At 32.4% G+C, this 23389-nt stretch overlaps 3 protein-coding genes and 1 pseudogene across 3 annotated transcripts in view; 2 read left to right on the top strand and 2 right to left on the bottom strand.

Annotated features, from left to right (window-relative positions):
• Window positions 1-2875, bottom strand: part of LOC104698912 (putative receptor-like protein kinase At3g46340) — an 18984-nt gene extending 16109 nt beyond the window's left edge. Inside the window, exons 1-3 of the mRNA XM_010414289.2 lie at window positions 2779-2875; window positions 461-992; window positions 36-359 (exon numbers count right to left, since the gene is read on the bottom strand). Coding sequence (XP_010412591.2) covers window positions 36-359; window positions 461-992; window positions 2779-2857 — 935 coding nt within the window. The 5' untranslated portion in view covers window positions 2858-2875. The remainder of the gene's footprint in view (window positions 1-35; window positions 360-460; window positions 993-2778) is intronic.
• Window positions 4405-8819, top strand: LOC104790863 (probable LRR receptor-like serine/threonine-protein kinase MEE39). The gene is made up of 12 exons (XM_010516660.1): window positions 4405-4650; window positions 5042-5576; window positions 5751-6229; window positions 6360-6507; window positions 6592-6663; window positions 6795-6866; window positions 6959-7036; window positions 7107-7261; window positions 7349-7554; window positions 7647-7773; window positions 7927-8185; window positions 8289-8819. The coding sequence occupies exons 1-12, from the start codon at window positions 4566-4568 to the stop codon at window positions 8707-8709; spliced, it is 2637 nt and encodes an 878-aa protein (XP_010514962.1). The 5' UTR covers window positions 4405-4565; the 3' UTR covers window positions 8710-8819.
• LOC104790862 (histone H4) lies at window positions 9186-9664 on the top strand. The gene has a single exon (XM_010516659.2). It carries the CDS (start codon window positions 9223-9225, stop codon window positions 9532-9534), a length of 312 nt encoding a protein of 103 aa, XP_010514961.1. The 5' UTR covers window positions 9186-9222; the 3' UTR covers window positions 9535-9664.
• LOC104698911 lies at window positions 15670-22843 on the bottom strand (annotated as a pseudogene).

Below are 23389 nucleotides of genomic sequence, written 5' to 3'. Positions count from 1 at the left end.
GGCCTGTACAGATAACTGGCGACGGGTTGCTTAACGTTTCGGACTGAAGATATAAAGGCTTGTACGAATCTTTTATGGATTCTCCGTTTAAAGAAATGTCAAACTCTCTAGTCTCATTGCCTTTTAAGGCTTGGACCTCAGCAAAGTGGAGGTAAATGTAAACTTTATCATTAGCAGATTCTGGAAACTCGATATCTATCAATGGCTCGCTGGCATTCGCAGATGTTGCAGCGGTTTTGATAGCATTTTGGGGAAGACGGAAACTATCGGAAGTGTTTACCGTAAGACTTGTGGATATCTCTTTCCAGTCTGTTTGATTGTATGAATTCCACATTCTATCATAGACATCCTCGGAGTACCTATTCTTTTCCACAATTTTAAATCTTTATAAGCCACCATTGAATGAACAATGATAAAAAGATATCAAAGACTTATATAATCTTAGTCAAAGTAAACTCACCTTAGTACGTCCTCTGAATTGCTAAAATAATACCGCGAAAACAATTTCAACGAACCCGATGTGGTGATATAACTGTTATTTGGTAGCGGCCTCATTTCTATGGCCGATATAAATGGCGTGGACGTGTCCGTCTTGACAAGGCACAGGTCCAACATGTTTGATCTTGGGATGTGAACGATCTCCTTCCGGACATACTCTTTAGTGTCTAGTGTTATCCAGAAATTAGGGCCTATGTACAAGTCAAATCTAGGATAAGTATTAAGACCGTCGTAATTCCCATATATTGCTCTAACTCTGATCATATACTTGGTTCCTTGCTTCACTGTAATATTGTAACAGTTGCGTATTCCGTCTGGAAAGTATCTAACCGTTGTTTGAGGCTGTAAGTGAGGTTCCTCAAGATCTCTCTGAATTCTAGCAATTTTTCCTGTTTGGATATAACTTGAATCTGATGAGTATTGTAATCCAGTTGCAGACTCAGTATAAGGAGACTGTTCACTCGGGGATAACCCGCAATCCAAACTTATAAACCCTGTTTCAATCTAAAACCACATTCATCAAAAGAAAGAATTATGGAAATATTACACAATCCCAAACATATCAAAGAAGCTAATTAAAAAAAAAACTGAGTGGTGATTATAATGAGATAAAACTATATATCAACATGAGTTTTGTCTCTTTAAAAATCTTATTTATATATCAAGAATTTTTATCTCATTAATGTTATTAGTTTCAAGCAACAGTTTTAATGAGATAAAAGTTAAAACTAGCCCTGGGCATATTATCCGAACCCGAATCCTGAACCCGAACCTGACCCGAAGTAGGTGGGTTGGTTTGAGTAATATCCAAACCCGAAATAAGACCCGAACTAATCCGAATTAAATGTAAATATTACACAATCCCAAACATATCAAAGAAGCTAATAAAAAAAAAACTGAGTGGTGGTTATAATGAGATAAAACTATATATCAACATGAGTTTTGTCTCTTTAAAAATCTTACTTATATATCAAGAATTTTTATCTCATTAATGTTATTAGTTTCAAGCAACAGTTTTAATGAGATAAAAGTTAAAACTAGCCCTGGACATATTATCCGAACCCGAATCCTGAACCCGAACCTGACCTGAAGTAGGTGGGTCGGTTTGAGTAATATCCAAACCCGAAATAAGACCCGAACTAATCCGAATTAAATGTATAAATAAATCTAGGGGGAATCAAACCCAGTACCTTGGACAATTAAGGATGCATATTAAACCATTTTGCCATCTTAGTTTCTTTGTCTTAATGCAAAAAGTTAAATATTTATATGTATACATGTGTTCTGAAATTTATAAAAAAATTAAAAAAAAAAATCATGATTTGTTTGAATTCGGGTATACCCGAATAACCCGAACCCGAACGGGTAATACCCGAAACCGACCCGAAAGTACAAAAAACCCAAACAAGTTCTATATGCCTAAACCCGAAAATCCAAAAACCCGAACCCGATCGTATTCGGGAACCCGAATGCCCACAGCTAGTTAAAACTATATATCAAAATCATACCGTAAAACTACAAAACGTGCAATCACAAAATTCTCTAACTAATAATTACTTATATATTACTACTAGGCTAGATAAGGTATCCCGTATACACGGGATTAAATTGTAATATTTTAAAACTCTTGAAAGACTAAAAATTTAAAATATAGTTAAATTATTCATGCAAATATATAAATAATAATGAATACACTACCAACTCACCCACCAATAAAAAAAACTTAACAAAATTGCATTGTTACTTATATGTTTGAATATATTTGGTTTTATACTTGTCACATCTTATACACTTACTTACATTTAAAACTTTATCAAGAAAACAAATTTTCAAGGGTTTACATGTGTAATTATGTTACTTGTTACGATTGATTGATATATAGTACTTGTTCTGATTATGTTAATTACTAATTTAGAACATAATAATTTGTATATTAAAATTATATACTTCAATCACATCTTTCTAAAATATTTTCCGTGGGACAACACCTAGTTCTTGGTAATTTAAAAATACAATTTCTTTACTTGCACAAGAAAAAAGAAAAAAAAAACAGAATAATCTTGGGTTACTTCAAAGGGTTTATCCATCGTCTATATGATCCAAGAAACGTGTTCAAACTATTATAATCCATAGAACTCAAAATTCCTTCTCTTTATATATATATATATATATATATATATATATATATATTAAGATGACCATATATAGGAATGCGAAAAGAGACAAGTTTAATCTACTAGAAAAGAATACTTCCTAGAACATAAAAATGGTTATACATACCTTCGTCCTGAGCTTGAACAAAGTGAACTGTAGCGAAAGTTACAAGGGCAACCAACAAAAGCCTATATGAACTCTCCATATTCTCTTAATTTCCAAAGAAAATTCTGAAAGTCACGGCCTCCAACTTATGAACTATAAATCAAGTTTATAAGCGACGAGGGGAACAAAACTACACTAGACATTTCAAGCAAATGGCCCTATACCAAGTACCAAGTCAATCCTCTGAAAACGTGAATACATGTCATAGTTCAAACCCAAAAAGAAAAAAATTAACTGGCGAAATGAAATTTAGTAAATGGACAATATCTCAATCTAAATATACACATTAGTATAATACGTTTTGTAGTGGAAATTGTTTTTGTTAGTTGTTACTAGTTTCTTGGTCAGAAAAGATTCGACTTGTCATAATTAATTATATGAACCTATACTTAATTAATGGAATAATAGTATGTTTTAATAGAAGCGAGGGAGAGGGAAGGCTTTCAAGTGGTAATTGACTTTGATTGTTCAGCCTGGTTTATAGAAGTCTAAAGAAAACCAGCTTTTGCATGTCAACGACCACTTTGATACCACCTTCTTCTTCGGTACATATATTTAACTTATAATTAAGTATAACCCATAACTAGTCTATCTATTAATGTCTGTTTTCAGACTGGACTATATGGTAATAATATGTTTACGATACATTTAAAAGTTGATCGAGTATCGTTTATATCTCTATGGTTTGGTAACTTCTACTTATTTCCAACCCTCTTGATTTTTGAGCTTAGATTGTTAAATTCATGTATTTCGTTCATTTGCGTACTCTCCTTCTTCTCTTAGATACTTCAAAGTATATTACACTGCAAATGGTATTCATGTAAGAGAGAAAAAAGAAAAGAATACATAAAGAATATCTCACTTCACTTGTTAATAAAAAATACTAAGAAAAAGGTCGAAACACAAAAAATGCCGTTTCGGCTATGACATATTGACATGTTCCCTTGGCCCGAATGAAAATTTAAATGCAGAGACTGAAATAAGCCAACATCTTTATGTTTTCTCTAATGAATTACACAACTACAATCCAAGTATTGTATGATATTGGATATATGGCCAGTTGGCAGTCGTAACGAACAACTGCCAATTGTGCCAACCCTATAATGAATGTTTTCTAATTGGATGAGTAGACTGTTTGATCGACTTGTAGATTATATAAGTTATTTTTTTGTATTCTAATCTAATCTAATCATAATGCTCTTGATATTTTTTTAATATGGTATATATCCAAGTCTTGACAACCCTAATTAAAATCAAGTCGCTCTTAACGTTTCTTCATGCGTAATGGTGGTGAATATTAAAGCCCAAAAAGATTTCGCAGATTGTCAAGGTCTTTGGTAAAAAATCTATATGAGCAAGTTGCATTTTGTATAGTTAAGAATTAAGAAATAAATTTAATTGCACCAATGAAAATTCTCTACTCAAGGTTATGATAGGACCTGGTCGTATACGCACGTACGACATGTATGAAAACTTTCCGCGTGCTTTGATTCAAAATATATTAATCTTGCGAAAGTGATGTTATAACTAGAAGACATCATTGCTCACTCCTTCACTTGGTTTTTCTTGAATCAAGAATTCATTCCATGGTCACTCAATTTCTCATATGGTTGACTTTAGCTCGGTTTAACTTAGTGTCCATATAAGAGAAGCTTAATTCGTGTGTCCTTACATATAGTGTACAAGTGAAACGTGAGTACATAAGTGTGCGTTGATCTTAATTTTTTGAGTGTATTGTGATCGGAATCATGAAGAGGCTTCGTTGGCTTCTAGTGGCGTATTGGTTTGGTGTTTTTCTCATTCTTCTTCTTGCTGAAGCACAAAGTCAAGAAGGTATGCGAGCCTCCTTCCCCGTCCGACCATAAGGCATAATAAACACTTTTCCGTCACCTAATAACAAATTTTGAGGCCACAAATATATTCTGATTTAAATGTGGTATTTTTAATCAATTATCATCTTTAGTTTTTCCCTATTTTTGTTAGTTAGTATTTGTTTTTCTACTAACACAACACATGAAGTGACATTTTAATTATTTTATTTTTGTCATATAAGCCCCTGAAAGGAGAGGGACCATATTCCAACATGGATTTATGATATGGAAGTAGAGAGTACTGAGCACCACTAACATAGCTAGTACCTGTTTCCCTATACGGCTATATACCCATGCATATACTCAACACTTTTTTTTTATTTTTATCATTCATATGTTTCATTTCTTAACAGGTTTTATCAGTTTAGATTGTGGCTTACCTATAGATGAGCCCCCTTATGTAGAATCCGAAACCGGAATACAGTTTTCATCGGATGAGAATTTCATCCAAAGTGGAAAGACCGGTAGAATCCCGAAAAATCTTGAACTGGAAAATTTAAAACAGTACGCAACCCTACGATACTTTCCAGATGGAATACGAAACTGCTATGATCTAAGGGTCGAAGAAGGTAGGAACTATCTCATTAGAGCTACGTTTTTCTATGGGAACTTTGACGGGCTTAACGTTAGCCCGGAATTTGATATGCATATCGGGCCTAATAAGTGGACAACAATAGATATGGAAATAGTGCCAGCTGGTACAGTGAAGGAGATCATTCACATCCCAAGATCAAACTCTTTACAAATTTGTCTTGTTAAGACAGGGGCAACTACACCAAAATCAGCTTTGGAACTACGACGTTTGGCGAGTGATACTTACATCGCTAGATCTGGTTCCCTGAAGCATTATTTTCGCATGTATCTTACCAATGCCTCAGTTCTTCTTCGGTACGTATTCAACTTTAAATATATCATAACTAGTCTATTATCTTAAATAATAATATGTGCATGATCACGATACATTTAAAATTTTAGATATAAAAGAAGGTTGGGGAAATTGAGATTCTTACTCATTTTACTCTTTGACAACCATGCTAAGAGAAAGATTGTGAGTTGTAATAGGTACCCGAAAGATGTTTATGATCGTTCATGGATTCCATATTTTCAACCCGAATGGACACAAATATCAACAACTGCAAATGTATCCAATAAAAATCACTATGATCCACCGCAAGCTGCGCTTAAGCAGGCCGCAACACCTACAAATCTTGATGCGCCACTAACGATGGTTTGGAGTTTGGAGAATCCTGACGATCAAATTTACTTTTACATGCACTTCTCCGAGATCCAAGTCCTAAAGGCTAATGAAACTAGAGAATTCGACTTTGTATTGAATGGAGAAACAATTAAAACCGGAGTTATTAGTCCTAAGTATCTTGAAATAACGACCAGGCTTACAACAAATCCTAGGCAATGCAAAGGAGGTATTTGCCGCATGCAGTTGATAAAAACCCAAAGATCGACACTTCCACCTCTACTTAATGCTTTTGAAGTTTACTCAGTTCTCCAGCTTCCACAATCTCAAACAACTGAAAGTGAAGGTATCAAAAATAGTTTAGTTATTTTTTTTCTTTGCTAGCTTGTTTTAAGGAAATTACCATTTAACTAAACATAACCATGAAATCTAATTCATTAAATATTTTTCTCGCTGTCCATGAAATGTTATGCTAGTGGTTGCTATCAAGAAAATCAAATCTACTTATCGACCGAGTCGAATCACTTGGCAAGGAGATCCATGTGCCCTGAAGCAATTCTTGTGGGATGGATTAAATTGTAGCATCACAGATGATATATCTTCACCACCAAGAATAATTTCTTTGTAAGTTATAATCTTGCTTTTACACTTACTCAAAGATCTTGTTTCTATATAATATGAACTTTTAATATGCTTTACAATAACCAGAAATTTATCTTCGAGTGGCTTGAGTGGCACCATAGTATCTGACCTTCAGAATCTGACTCATCTAGAAAGTTTGTAAGTATGATCATTACTGAATAATTAAAGACGTCCGTAAGTTTCTTTTCTCACAGATGTTTAATCTATATACGGATACCATCGTAGTTCTTCATACAAAGCAAATAATGGTTCATTTTTTAACATCTCAGGGATTTGTCAAATAACACTTTGAGTGGAATGGTACCCGAGTTTCTAGCCTCTATGAAATCATTGTTGGTCATGTACTAAAGTTTCTCAAGTTATCTACTAATTACATTTACATTCACACGAACTATTTTTGTGTATATGAAATTTTCTTCCTCTACTTCGACAGAAACTTGAGCAGGAACAATCTTAGTGGTTCAATTCCTCAAGCTCTTCGCGATAGAGAAAGGAAAGGACTAAAGTTATAGTAAGAAAGATTCTCACGTAATTTCTTTATACTGCCTAATATCTTATGAATTCTAACTTCTCTTTTTTAGTGTCCTTGGAAACAAACATTTTTGTCTATCCAATACATGCATAGATAAGCCAAAGAAGAAATTTCCAGTGAGGATTGTTGCACCGGTTGTTTCCGTTGCTACCATCGTTGTTGTAATGATCCTCCTTTTTGTGTTCAAAAAGAAAATGTCATCAAGTATGGAATGTTTGTAACCTCTTTAAATCAAGAAACACTCATATATATTAGCTTATATATATATACTTGAATTTGCTTTGCCTGCAGGAAATAAGTCTGAACCGTGGATCAAAACAAAAAAGAAAAGGTTCACTTATTCTGAGGTTATGGAAATGACTAAAAACTTACAAAGAACTCTTGGTGAAGGAGGGTTTGGCATTGTCTATCATGGTGATCTAAATGGCTCAGAACCAGTAGCTGTCAAACTACTTTCCCAAACATCAGCACAAGGTTACAAAGAATTTAAGGCAGAGGTATACGAAATGTTTTTACCGTTCCTCATGTTATGTTATGTTATACCAATGTTTGTATGTATGTGTGTGTGTTTGCTTTACATTGCCGCCAGGTTGAACTTCTTCTAAGGGTTCACCACATAAATTTGGTAAGCCTTGTCGGATATTGCGATGAACAAGATCATTTTGCTCTCATCTATGAATACATGTCTAATGGAGACTTACATCAGCATCTATCAGGTGAACACATATATAACTCATAGGAATCTATTATGGATCACCAAATGAAGATAATTATTTAAACAATAATTAAATTAGAATGGTATTTTTACAAGATTGTGTATTCTATGCTTAGTGTAGCTTTACGGTACTAATAAAAATCATTTGATGTAGGAAAACATGGTGGCTCTGTTTTAAACTGGGGTACTAGACTGCAAATAGCTATCGAAGCTGCATTAGGATTAGAATACTTGCATACTGGATGTAAACCAGCAATGGTGCATAGAGATGTCAAAAGTACAAATATACTGTTGGATGAAGAATTCAAGGCCAAACTTGCGGATTTTGGACTTTCTAGATCGTTTCAAGTTGGAGGTGATCAATCTCAAGTATCAACCAATGTTGCTGGTACTTTAGGATACCTTGATCCCGAGTAAGTAACCTACACCATGGCTTTACTATGTAATCATTTCTTGTAAGTGTTTCAAGAAGTGTAAACTATATATGAATCTCAATCCATTTTCTTGCCTTAACAGATATTACTTAACAAGTGAGTTGTCTGAGAAGAGTGACGTCTATAGCTTCGGGATATTACTACTAGAGATTATCACAAACCAAAGAGTGATTGATCAAACCCGAGAAAACCCTAACATAGCAGAATGGGTTTCATTTGTGATCACTAAAGGAGATACTAGCCAGATCGTGGATCCGAAACTTAACGGGAATTACGACACCCGCTCTGTATGGAAAGCTCTTGAAGTAGCAATGTCATGCGCAAATCCTTCTTCAGCCAAACGACCAACCATGTCTCAAGTTATCATCAATCTCAAAGAGTGTCTTGCTTCTGAAAACGCGAAGATAAATAGGAACCAAAACATGGAGTCTAGTCATAGCTCGGTTGACCTGAATGTGACTGTAACGTTTGATACCGACAACGTGAAGCCTATAGCAAGGTAGCATATATGAAATTTTCTCTAATGGGATATAAACCAAACGGTCGAAACCTATCAATGTATAACTCTGTTATAATTTTATTTTATTTTGTTTCTTCCAATGTAAAAAAGAATAAAATTAAATATGAATATTACCCGTTCGTAAAATATATACGTGAAATGTTAGATAAGGAAAAAAATTTCATATTATGATTTGTTTGTTACTAGAGTTTTATGAAAAAGCCATGAAAAAATATTGGCGCTATTCTCTCAGTCCATGGCGCTTAACTGAAAAGTCATAAATTTTCACTTACAAGCATCACGCGGATCGATAATACTAACCGTCGATTAAAATAAATCAACGGCTCATATGTAGTCTCACCTTTCACGCGGATCGATATTTATAACCGTCAGATCTAAAAAGACATCGAACGGCTCAGATTAATTAGATCCGTCTTGTATATAAAAGCCACCTCTCCTCTCACAGAATCTCACAATCTCAAACACTGTAAAATCAAATCCAAATCTTCTCGAGAAAATGTCAGGTCGTGGAAAGGGAGGCAAAGGTTTGGGCAAAGGAGGAGCCAAACGTCACAGGAAGGTTCTGAGAGACAACATCCAAGGAATCACTAAGCCGGCGATTCGGAGATTGGCTCGTCGAGGTGGCGTCAAGCGTATCAGCGGTCTGATCTACGAGGAGACACGTGGCGTTCTCAAGATCTTTTTGGAGAACGTTATCCGTGATGCTGTTACTTACACCGAGCACGCGAGGAGGAAGACGGTGACTGCTATGGATGTGGTTTATGCTCTCAAGAGACAAGGAAGGACCCTTTACGGATTCGGCGGCTAAGGATTTTAGCGTTTTGTTTTTTTTTTTTTTTTCTAGGAACGATTTAGCTGATATCATTTGGAATTTGCGTTTGCGTTTTGCTTTGTAGTGTTGTTTGGGATAAATATATGCGTTTGCGTTGTTACCTCTCTTCCAGTGAACTTTGGGAATTTTTTAGATTTAGCTATTGCTTCTTCCAGTTAGAGAGAAACGCTTCGAAATCCATTTTTTAAAGAGAAAACGACATGAAGTTTGCTTAAACAATGAAAGGATTTTAGTTAATTAATTTATGTTCAAACGGCACGCATGTAGTAGCTTCTACAAAGAGACTGAGTGAAGATTATCTAACTTACTAACAACGGCACACATGTTTTCGATTCTTGAAAGCGAGCTCGATTAATGGGCCAGTATAAGGCCCAATAATGACATAGAGCCTGATTCGTTTATAGGTTGAACATTTTATGTCCATTGGTAAAAAGAACATGCAAAAGGGATATCAATAGCCTAAAAGTTACACCAAAAAATTTAAATACGAAATATATGAAGATACATTTTAGGCTTTGACATAATTTTTAGCATAATTGCATCAATATTTTAGGCTTTGACATAATTTTTAGCATAATTGCATCAATATTGTTCGGTTGCAAACTTAGGATGCTCCATTATCATTCTACGGCACTATATGCAGGATAAATCGACTTAAATAAAATTATTACAAGTAAAATTATTATTTGGAATTTAAGTGTCATAATAATAATTTTACACATAATTTTTTTTTATTATTTTATTCAAATTTACATTTAATTATTTTGTGTAAAAATATATTTCACCCGTGAAATGTGGAATTTAATGTTAATTATTGTGATAATTGTGATAATGTTATTTATTTTTAAGATTATTGTAATAATTAATTTTTAATATATATTCCATTTATTTCATAAAGAGTTTCATTTTAGAAATTTATTTTTGTTTCACAAAGAGTGTCATTTTAAATTTCCAATACACTATTTTATATTTTCAATGCATATTTTTCATTAGATTTTCTAAATTTACCCTTAATCTATGAATAAATTAACCCATTAAAAATTTATTAAATAAGGGCATATATTTATATTTTAATATTTTCTTAATTTGTGTGAAATGTGTCAAAATGACACTTATTGTGAAACATATGGAGTACTTGAATAGTCATTAATTTTTTTAAAAATCGGAGAATAAGTTTTGTATTTCAAAAAGTTAAATAGATGAATAAGTTTTTAATAGTTTATGAAATGTAATTTACTTTAAATCATTAAATTTGTTATGAAAATGATAATTAAATTATTAACTATATATATATTAATAATTGATGAAATCTTTCATTTTAAAAAACAAATAGAAAGAAACATTACCTTATATATTCTAATGACACACATTTATGTTAATAATAATGAAATAAAGATTTACTTATATATTTTAATGGCACATTTAATAAATCAAAAGACTCATTTTTGTAAATCTGTTTATCTTGAGATGCTTAATTGTAATTAAATCTCCAAATCGCTCTGGCGACGGCACATCAACATTTTCAACAAAATGCTTCTCTATTAATATATAGGGGATGACACTTATTGTGAAACATATGGAGTACTTGAATAGTCATTAATTTTTTTAAAATCGGAGAATGAGTTTTGTATTTCAAAAAGTTAAATAGATGAATAAGTTTTTAAATAGTTTATGAAATGTAATTTACTTTAAATCATTAAATATGTTATGAAAATGATAATTAAATTATTAACTATATATATATATATATATATATTAATAGTTGATGAAAGCTTTCATTTTAAAAAACAAATAGAAAGAAACATTATCTTATATATTCTAATGACACACATTTATGTAAATAATAATAAAATAAAGATTTCCTTATATATTTTAATGACACATTTAATAAATCAAAAGACTCATTTTTGTAAATCTGTTTATCTTTAGATGCTTAATTATAATTAAATCTCCAAATCGCTCTATCGACGACACATCAGCATTTTCAACAAAATGCTTCTCTATTAATATATAGGGGATTGATGCACATAATAGCTATTTCCTAAATAGAAGGGCGAAGGTTCAGCCCCCTCGTTTTAGCGCCAAACTGTTTGGGGATTTTTTTCGCTGCCGGTTTATTGGTCACCGCTAACAATGAACTCTTGGGTAATGATGATTTTTGTTAACGATGATTATCTTTTTAAATAACAAATAATGATGATCTCGTTGATATTCTTTGAAAGTGGGGAGGGTTATCGCTCTTAGCCTATTCTTAGGCTGTTGTCTACTCTTGTCCTTTTTCTCTGTCTAATGACCTTTTTAATGTATATTCGTTGATTGAGAGATTGTCGAATAAGGAAATATTTAGCAATAAGGAGTCCCGTCTCAAATAAATTTTAGACCGTAGATAAACTGAATTTTTTGGACCTTTTCCCAAGAAATATTTTTTTTTTGTCCCCTCTATTCAAATGTTTTTACCAAATTTTGGAGTGGTTCCTAGGCTTTCGCCCCTCTCGCTGCCCCTTCTAGTCGGGACAGATAATAAGGGCTAAAAATTAAAACTGAGGACTTTTTATTACAACTATCAAGGATCGACAAAATTACAGCAATATCAATTAAAGTCGATCGGCTAATTACAAAACTGTAAATTCGCTAATCCAACTTAAGCACTTAGAATTAGAATCGGACTATATCCTGACTCCTATTCTAGTTAACTTCATGTCATTGCTTGTTCGGGCCCTCCTCTATTTATAGTTGATGGGGCATACCATTTCCTTTGCCTTGGGATTGATGTGGTACCGTTTCCCATTCTAACCATCTTGGCAGCGGTCATTTGTACTTGGGCCGTCGCTTAGGTCGGCCGATCGCTTAATGGGCCACTGGAGCATATTTGTCGGCCCCTGTGATTTTATTCGGCTAGTCAACTTTTCCATAAACTTCATTGACTGTTTTTTTATATGGGTCGAGCGGAAGCCTGTTAAGATTGGATAAAACCCATATCCAACATAATCGCTTCCAAAATCCAAAATCCAAATCCTAGTTGCCTTAGAACAGGGACACAACTTTTTTAGATATTCAATGTTTTAGATAGCTTTGTATGTCATATATCTGCTCTTTTGGGACTTGCCGACATTAGGAAATGGTATCTCCTATTAGACTGTTACTTTGTATCAATGCTATAGTTACAAATAGATCCGTCTAAGCATGGTAAATTGACAAATACTGAAATATTATCAACATTGGGCTACTGTAAATAAGAAAATGATCGATTTCTTACGGCAAATATCGTTAAAAATGTAGGAAACAATTTGTTTCTAGGAAATAACTTACCATTAGTAGTATCCATATACCCTCATAAATAACCACTTACCACCATTTATAGACTTGCCGTAATTAAATAATACTCTCTCTATTTCAATATATATTACAAAATGACGGTAAAATCAAAATAGCCATAAAATTTCAAATCATTTATAATTTGCATAAAAATTTGTAAAACATCTTGTATAATGAAACAAAATAAAATCTCTAAACCATCATATAGTTTGAAACATAGGAGTATCAGTTGACCATCAGAAATAACTATCTACCCTACAAAGACACTTGTTGGTTATTGATTAAGACGAGTATTTATTGATTATGTATGTATTGTATACTGATGGTTTATCTGTAACTTTGTAAACTTAGGTTCGAAGTGATAACAATAAATAGACGTTAGAGAAAACCGTTATTATCTAACGGCTACAAGTGACAAGTTAAATGTATTTTAGCCCTGTTCTTTTACCTAGTCGCTGCGACAATATTGAGCGACTGAAAAAATAACTGGTTTTCAACTTGGATCGGAAACAAGCGATTATATTCAGGTGAGAGACAAGGATCTGGGAGTCGATGCGACCGTTTAATTGATCGCCAGAATATCGAGCGACACCTGCAACTGAAAATCTAGGGAAATCTGGAGAAGATATTTTCTCAAACTAAAATCCAGCGATTAAAAAAAAAAAGAGAGTAATTATCGGTCACTGGTTGTGATCGCTAGCTACAAGAAAAAGAACAGGGCCTTTGTCCCAATTAACAACTTTTATTTCATTTTTTAGTATACATATTACATAACATACATAAGATTTAGATACATGGTTAAGAATCTAAAATCTTATCTATCCACTAAGTTTTCAAATCAATGTAATTATGCAGAATGAATATGTCATAAAAGTATTGTGTATGATGCTAGTCCAATTCTGACGAAACTAAGATAATTAACAGTCATAAATGAGTTCTAGTGTGATATCATCACTGATGCTTCTTTCAATTAGTGCTAAATACTAATCACGGTCATTGTGTAATTATGTTTCGGATGGACTGATAAGTTTAAGTTATATCATAACTAGGTCTTCGGGTTGACCGAGCAACTTCAGTAATCTGGTTGGGTAATAAGAATGTCTCTTATTGTGAGTCAGTGTACAGCACATATAGTATGGTTGTTGGATACTTTGTATTCAACAAAATATTAGCAGGACATAAATTTGTTGTCACATCTTTCCATTTCTGTTCGGAGTCAGTCAAATGTTTCCAATCTTTCCTTTAATATACCCAAAATTCTGATTATAATTAATAATTTTGAAAAAAACATCCTTGACTATGGATGACATGTAAATACACACAATTCTTGATTAAGGAGGATTGATTATGGAAGTCACTCTAATTGAGTCATACTTTTTCAGTCAACTAATTTTATTACCAAAAATATCTCGCCATTATTATAACATATATATATATATATATATATATCCATCCATATGTCCCATTATACCAAAACATTACATCTTAATTATACAAAGCCAAACCTAACGTTAACAAAGAGAGAGAAAAAAAAAAGATTAGGCGGCCATGGCTTCCAAATGCACAAGTGACTGTGTAAACGTCGAAAATGATGCCATTTGGGTCCGGCCGGGTACAACTTTCGCCAAAATTCACAAATGGCCAGCTGCAGAGGCGGAGTTCATACAATCAATCAGCCACGGCGGTAGCCAGAGTCGTACCACAGCGATTGAGAGCATATCTTGTAGACAAATGTACCTTAGGAGCTATGAGTTCTCAAGAAAAGAGGAAAACGAGGACAATGATCGAAGATATTTTGGAGGGTGTAGGAAGAAGGTTGCGAAAAAATGTACGAGGAGGAGTAAAACCACATCGCGTAGGGCGTTGGTGGTCAGATTCTTAAAGAAATATTTGCCTTGTAGTTACCCTAATAAGATTAATGTTAATGAGTGAAGTAATTTTATCAATAAAGAGATGAATAATAACTAAGTTTTGGAAAATTTTATCAGTGATGGGTTTCAATATAAATGAAATCTTATAGCATTTTATACATGTATCATGAAGATTGTTCCAATACTATACATCCTTCATTTCTCTTCACAATATTCTGGTTTACTAATTTTTATCGTACACAACACACGTATAAGATATTAACCAATTTTCAACAGCAGCTTGCTTATGTATTATAAGAGCATGTGCAATGGGGATCTCTCACCATAATCTCTCATCTAATATAATCATTGTTGTTTAATTATTAGAATAAAAAAGTGGTTTTAGGGGGCTTTTAAAACACAAATCTAATAGCAAAATCAAAAACTAAGTTCTAAAATCTAAAAACTATAAAAACAAATCTTAAAACTTAATTAAAAATCAGCATCAATTCATGACCATATATTGAAAATGTTAAGGCTTTACAAGTGTAATAGACCTAAATATGATTCCTTGCCAAGAAAAGAAATTAAAAAAAAAAAACAAGGGGAACAAGTGTATTGTTTGTTTGAGCAGTCACTTTTATCGAATCCTAAGAGCCATCAAGTAAGGAAAAGATTTTCGGTTCCTTCTAGCTGTCATAGTGTTCATATTTCCTCAATCCTCAAGATGGAAGGAGAAGACTGTTTTAATTTTTTTCCAAGCCAACAAAACTTCCCAAGTGAGGAAGATAACCGGAGAGAAGCAAAGTCTGTCAAAACATTTGGTATGCAGTATGTTCTTTACTTGTGAATTTGTGATGTCTAAAAGAATCAAGCACTCCTCTCACCAAAGAAAAAATACCACCAGCAGAAATACACGGACGCGAGCAAGGGGCCTATGCAAATACTACCTTGCACTATGGGCCACATCAGTATCGAAGCTCGAGCTAAGTTCCAGGGAACCATGGGAGTCTGAGTCATTGTTCTTACTTTTCATAGAATTTTCAGAAGTTATACACTATTTTAAGTCGATAACAACCTGGGACATGTTTGGCCGTTTTTCTGAAGAAGGGTTTGCGCATGACATACCCAATTCAAGAGCTCTCCAAACTGAACGAGAGTTGTATTCACCGTGAAGGTTAGGATCAACAATCCTAGTAATATCTCCTTCACTAAGCACAAATGCCACCCATTCTGTAGGCGTTTCCCGGGCTTGGTCAATCACATGGTTGTTTGTGATCATCTCTAGTAATACAATCCCAAAACTGTATACATCGCTCATTTCAGCCAACCGACATGTTCTATAATATCTGGAAACAAGAAGATGAAGTAGGATTTATATGTAAAAGCAGTAAAGAACTAAAGATGAATGTCAACTTAAATGACAACATGTATATATCAAGGGAGTGAACAAAGACCAAGTCCACTGGGAGTACTTATTGGGTTATTCATGTTTTTGTAGGGCCAAATTTTAACTAAAAAATTCAAAAGCTGGCCCACTAAAAAAAGAAACGTTTCTGGAATTGCTTACTGCAGCAACGTTTCTTTACTGTTTATAGGCTATAGACCATTTTCATTAGTTCAATTTTCATTGAAGCAACATTGCTTATTGTATGATTAAAGTATTATTATTATTTTTTTGAGAATCTCCAACCATTTCTCGGTTGGACATGCCCTAATAGTACTTACTCGGGATCAAGATATCCGTGAGTACCAGCAAGGACCGTTGAAACCTCAGATTCATCTCCAATTTGAAACAATTTTGAAAGCCAAAATCTGGGATTTTGGCCCTCAAGTGATCGTCCAACAATATATTTGTACTTTTGACATCTCTATGCACCATTGACGGTCGACATCCATAATGCAAATACTCCAATCCTATGCAAGACCCATTCATGTTAATTGATGTGAGAAATTTGGGTGAATGAAGACTTGGTAGGAAATTGTTAATCAGCATTATACTTTTTTTTGTAATATTAAGATGTATAATCATATATGTGAATCATTGATATCCACTAATGACATGAACGCTTTTGTAATGAAAACAAGTTAGTGAAACTGTTTTGAGTTAGCCCGAACCTAGTGCAGCATCCACACCTATTTGTAGTCTGGTGGTCCATTTCAAAACAGAGTCACCTTTTTTTCCTGTATTAGAATTAGTTATCGTATGAATCATATATTTTGATTCAAATGATTATTAGATATACGTGTGTGCATACTTCACCTGACAAATGATCTCTTAAATCTCCATTGGGCATGTATTCGTAAATGAGGGCCAAGTGATCTCTTTCATCGCAATATCCGACAAGGCTCACCAAATTTATATGGTGAACTCTTAGAAGAAGTTCGACCTAATGACCAACAATGAAAAAACACATTGATTGAACATGATGCTAAACATATACAAAAACTCTCTATAAATTAGTTAAGTTCGTTTAGTCCCAAACTGGGCCACTGTAAAAGTTAACAGAATTAGATAAAATAATAAGATAAATTTTTCTTTTGAAAATCATATGTAAATTGTATATGGTCTTATTATTAACATTAATTAATTATTATATAAACCAGGTATTGAGCCCCCGCGATATCGCAGGGAACTCATTTTAATAAAATAGTTATTACAAAATTTCTTTAATTATTTATCTTTATTAAGTTATTTAATAATAAACTCAAAAAATAAAAAAAAATTTGAAACTTTCTTCAAATATTTATCGATAAATATTCTTAAAAATAACTTTACCTTCACATGTAATTAAATAAATAATTAAAACTATAGACATATGATTGAAAACTCTTTAAGATTAAATAAATAATGATTAATACTATAAACATAATTGCATTTTTAAAATAAAAATTGATGTACTCAAATCCACATATCTAAATAAAAAAGAACATAAATAAGAGTTGTAATGAAAATATGACATTTTATAAAAGAAATGTTAGACGGTTATAAATATAAACAATCATAACATAAATATACGATAAAAACAAACCAAAAGTTGCATTTTTTTGACAAATAACTTTAATTTAACTAAATAATAACAAACAATTATTTAATTATATTTTAGTTTCATTGACACAACCATAAATATCAAATTTTCCAAAAGTTGCAACGGTTCAAAATAGAAATAGAAAGTTTTAATGGTTCATCAAATAAACTAAATTTTCTGAGGTTTAATTAAAAGGTTGTAATAATTTATTTAAATATATTTTTGTAATTAAAATCTAATAAATAATAATTTATGAAGATTTTATCCGAGTGATGTGATTTGAAATATTAAATATAGCAAATGTTGCAATGATTCAATTAAATAGGTTAGAATAATTTAGTTTAATATATTTTAATAAATAAAAATTCAGAATTTATGAAGAATTAAACTCAGATACTGAATATAATTAAAAATTACTTCTTCTGTCTCTAACAGATTGATGATTTAATATTTTTCTTGTTCCTAAAAAATTGATGTTGTACATTAAAAACCTAAAATAGTTTTTATTTAACTTTATAATTTTCTCCACATGGCATGTGATCTGAGGTTTATATTTTTCTTTCTACCAAAAAGTAATTAGAAATTAATTTATAGATAAAACTTTAACTTTTTCTTAATATATGAGAAATGGCCAAAACATCAATCTAGTAGAGACAGTGGGAGTACAACGATTCATAAAATAAATCAAAATTACAATATTTCTCACAGTGATGAGAAGTCATTTTTACATCATTGTTAAAATTATGTATGTTGATAAATAATTTATAGAGTAGAGAATGACCTTAAAAGTTGAATTTCAAATTATTGTGATTCATCATATTATGAAGAGATTCTTTTGTTTAAAGAGATGCAACCGTAGAAGTTTATGTGAAAAAATAAATACATAAAATATTTGATGAAAATGTACAACAAAAAGATGCAACTGTTTTTCACATTTATTCAGATTTATGAAAAAATATGTATTGAATAGAAAGTTTGAAAATTTTGTAAAGGAAAAACAAATATATAATTTTTTTAAGATGTGTATGTTTAAATTGAAAAGAAATTTTGAAAATTTCACAAAAGAATAAAATATGCATATATTTTTAAAGATTTCTCAAAAAACATATATATGGATTTCAAAATATGTGAACATTTGAATAAACACAACTGTTTGTAAGAGACACAACTTTACATTCAATAGACACAATTTTTTAGAGGGACCCAACCGTAGAAGTTTCTATCTAAAATTTTTTTATGAAAATGTGTAACAAAAAGAAGCAACTGTTCTTCGTATCTATTCAGATTTATGAAAAATCTTTGTTCAATAGGAAGTTTGAAAATTTTGTAAAAGAAAAATAAATATAAATTTCTAAAGATTTGTACCTTTGAATTGAAAAGAAAGTTTGAAAATTTCACAAAAGAAGAACATGTATATAGATTTTTTAATATTTCTCAAAAAAGGAAAAAATAGAGGTTTCTAAAGATGTGAACATCTGAATAGAAACAGCTGTTTGCAAGAAACACAACTTTACATTTAACAGGCGCAATTTTTTAAAGAGACGCAATCATAGAAGTTTCTGTCTAAAAAGAAATATATATATATATATATATATATATAATATTTTATGAAAGTGTATAACGAAGAGATGCAACTGTTCTTTGCAATTTATTCAGATTTATGAAATTTTTTTGTTGAATAGGAAGTTTGAAAATTTTGTAAAAGAGAAATAAATATATAAATTTCTAAAGATGTGTACCTTTGAATTGAAAAGAAAGTATGAAATTTTCACAAAAGAATAACATATATATAGATTTCTAAGGATGTGAATATTTGAATAGACACAACTGTTTGTAAAAGACACAACTTTAGATTCAACATATGTAATTTTTAAAGAGACACAACCATATAATTTAAAAAAAAAAAAAAAAAAATATTTTATGAAAAGGTATAACGAAAAGATACAACTGTTCTTCGTATTTATTCAGATTGCTATTATTATATAGATTATTCAGAGATAACTAAGACAATTAAGTAAACATGACTCTAGTGTTGTTTTTATTTATTTTAAAATTTGTATTCTTGTTGTAACTCATATTTATTCTTTTTTACTTCATCATAAACTTTTGGTGTTTTTATTTTGAATTACATCCAAAAATTGAGAAACTTTAGAAAAATACAAATTTTATCAGAGTTTCCTATTTTGATTAGATTTGTTTTAAAAAAATATATACAAAAATTAGGTTAATCTTTTAAAATTAATAATTATTAGTTTATCGATCATTTCTATTTCTATAAAATAATAAAAATAATGTGGTCTCGATATTATTAATTTATGAGGTTTTACGGTATATAGATCATACTTCATATATTGTGTGTGTTTTTTTTTGGCTATTTTGTTAGAAGATCTATGGCATATCATACCTCGGCCTTGAAGTGTTTATAGCCTTGTGATGATGACTGCGAGAGTACTTTAACCGCTACTTGATCTGAATCATTCAGATAACCATGATAGACGACGCCAAACCCTCCTTCCCCTAGAGCTATTTGGAAGTTTTTTGTTATTTCCATAACTTCTGAATAAGTAAACCTTCTCCTTTTTGTCTCAATCAACTGTTCCGATATAGCAACTAGCAAAGGGAACAAAGATAATGTATAGAGAAAACTTTAGTAAAAACAACCATATCATTGACACCTTATAGTTTATAGTTGTTGATTGATTGATGAGTCTCTGCCAAAACCTGGACTTGATTGCTTCTTCTTTCTGAACAAGATAATGAGAATCAGTACCACTCCGATGACCACAACTGCGGAAACAGCCAATGCAACCATCATCACTGGAAATTTCTTTTTTTGGGACACATGAACTGGATAAACATTTATTGCCATCGCCCTTCTTGTCATCTCGATCAACACTGCAAAAATAATATACTGATCTTTAAGTATTCTATATGCACAAGCCTTGTGCCACAAGTCAAGGGATCTTGAATGAAAATGTATGGACGGATTTGCTTTTACAATAGCTGTAGTCCTTTCTTTTCTCTATCACGTAGGGTCTTTGGTATTGAACCATTCAGTTTGTTCTTCCTTAAGTCTCTGTTTTTAAAAGAAAAATTCTCGTACTTAGGTGAACATGATCCATGAGAATACCCACTATAACATACTACAAACTTACATGAACAGCAAAGATTTCATGTCAGCTAGAAACTCTGGCACCAATCCGGTCAAATTGTTATTTGACAAGTCCCTGAAGTTTGTAATAAATCGAAAAAAAAAAATGTCACTGGCATGTCTAAATAGTTTTCCTTTCGGTATCTAATAAACATACTTACAGCTTTTGCAGATGGGTAAGATTTTAATTTCCAGTTGCTATATTCCCCGTTAAACCACTTGAAGACAAGTTTCTGTTTAAAAGTCCAAGTAAAAAAAAAATAAACAAGTGTGAGATAGTTAGAAAAATGTTTTCTATTATGTTATAGAGGTCTCACAAGGAAGTGATTCTTGGTGGCGTAGTCACATTCGTGTCGTTGCAACTTAGACCCTCCCATAGAAACTGCCGTGGTACGCATGGGTCTCCTTGCCATGAGATTCTACTCAATCTGTTGGCGTTTTTGATGTTTTTTATAGCAATCACTGTCATAAAGTTTTCCGACGCACATGTAAATTTTAGTATACACTATGTTTTGAGTAATTTAATTTTTAAAAAATGTACCATCATCTGCGTTTGTTTCAGACTGTGGTAACTTCATAACTGTCAAAACTTCAATGGCGTTAAGTAGAGGAGGGAGAGTTGAATTATGAGTTCTTTTAAGCTGTAACAAGCATTTTCCTACTTCACAAAGAGATGGTACCCGGGTGTAAACAGTGGTGACCCCTAGATATTGAGGCCTCATAGTGGGATAAATTTCTTCTCCATTCCACACAATGCTGAACTCTCTAGTCTGGTTGGCCTGTAAAGCTTGTACCTCACTGAAGTGGAAATATATGATTAATTTATCATTAGGGAACTCAAGATCCTTAGTAAAACTCAAAAGTGCACTGGCATTAGCAGGTATTGCGGCGGTCATGAGCAATTCTTTCGGCACAAAATAGCTATTAAGGGAGTTATCGACGTTGAGAGCTGTGGAAATCTGCTTCCATTCTGACTCAAAGTGTGGAACCCATATTCGGTCGTGTATATCATCTGGGAACCTGCAGTGCGGTTCATATAATCTCGCATTAGTAACCATCAACAACCGAATTAGTAACCATCAATATTTAAAGCTGATTTACCTTACAACTTTTGTTGATTCACTTAGGTAGGACCTCAGTATTGACTTCAAAGAACTTGACCCTGTGTTGTAAGTATCATTTGGTAGAGCCCTAAGTTCCAAGGCCGACATGATTGGCGTTGATGTGCCTGTCTTAATGAGACACACATCCAACGAGTTTGACTTTGGGATGTGAATGATCTCCTCCCATGTATCACCATTTACATGCTTCTCCAAATCTATTGTTACCCAGAAATTAGGGCCTATGTACAAATCAAATCTAGGAGAAACGTTTTGACCATCGTAATTTCCGTAGTTACTTGTAGCTCTGATCAAATAATTTGTTCCCTTGTGCACGCTCAGATTGTAGCAGTTTCGTAGACCGTCTGGAAAGTATCTCAACGTTGTCTGTGATTTTGGGTACTTCCACTCTAAGCTTGCATCAATTTTACCAATTTTCCCACTTTGGATGAAGCTTGAATCTGATGAGAAATTTAATCCAGTTTCCACCTCAATATAAGGAGACTGTTCACTTGGGGATAATCCGCAATCCAAACTGATGAACTCTGTTGAAAGAGATAGAGGAGATTAATTGTATTGTTCAAACCCATTGCATTAATTAGTTTACGTATCAGATTTTTTTTTGTAGATAGTTTACAAGCATTACCAATTAATACGACAGACCATGCAAATAATTTTACGGGTCTAATAACATATTTCTTCATTTCAAAAGGTATACGAAAATTATCCTAAACGTTTGAATTAAAATGTGGGGTTACCTGTTTGTGCTTGAACATGGTGAGCAAAAAAGGAGGCTAGTACTATTAGTGCCATCAACAAAAACCTATGGGAACTCTCCATATTCTCTGCGAAGAGAAAACCATAACAGAAAAGGTTATAAACAATGGGAGGACATTTCAAGAGAGCTTACCAAGTAACGCTTCGGAAAACGTGAAAACATGTCTTTGTTCAGGTGACGAATGAGTCAATACGTTATACGTCTCCTAGTCCTATAGTGGGTAACACTTTTTATTTGTTAGTTTTTTTTTGGTCAGAAAAATATTCAACTTGGCTTCTTTATTTATTTTAAAGAACTTTTCAATACGTGAATAAATTATGAGAAAGAGAGATGGAATCATGGAACTAGCTAGCCTTTCTAGTGGGAATCCAACGAATGAAGAGTTTAGCATAGTTACTCTTCTGAACCCGAGTATCAAGGAAAACGCCAAACTTTTGATGGTACACAGTAAGGTGTTATTTGTTGTGGATCTCATGGAATAAGCTGAACATCTAATTCACCAAAGTTTTGGTCATCTCAACATATCTCAATTTTTTCCCGAGTAACAGTCCTTTTTATCTTTGGTTTTAATTTTTTTGCCAATTCTAAACTACTATATATATACTTGA

This window comes from Camelina sativa, chromosome 6 (genome assembly GCF_000633955.1).
Source record: "Camelina sativa cultivar DH55 chromosome 6, Cs, whole genome shotgun sequence".
Taxonomy (NCBI): domain Eukaryota; kingdom Viridiplantae; phylum Streptophyta; class Magnoliopsida; order Brassicales; family Brassicaceae; genus Camelina; species Camelina sativa.
The sequence above is the reverse complement of the archived record's forward strand: the minus strand, read 5'-3'. Positions and strand labels throughout refer to the sequence as shown.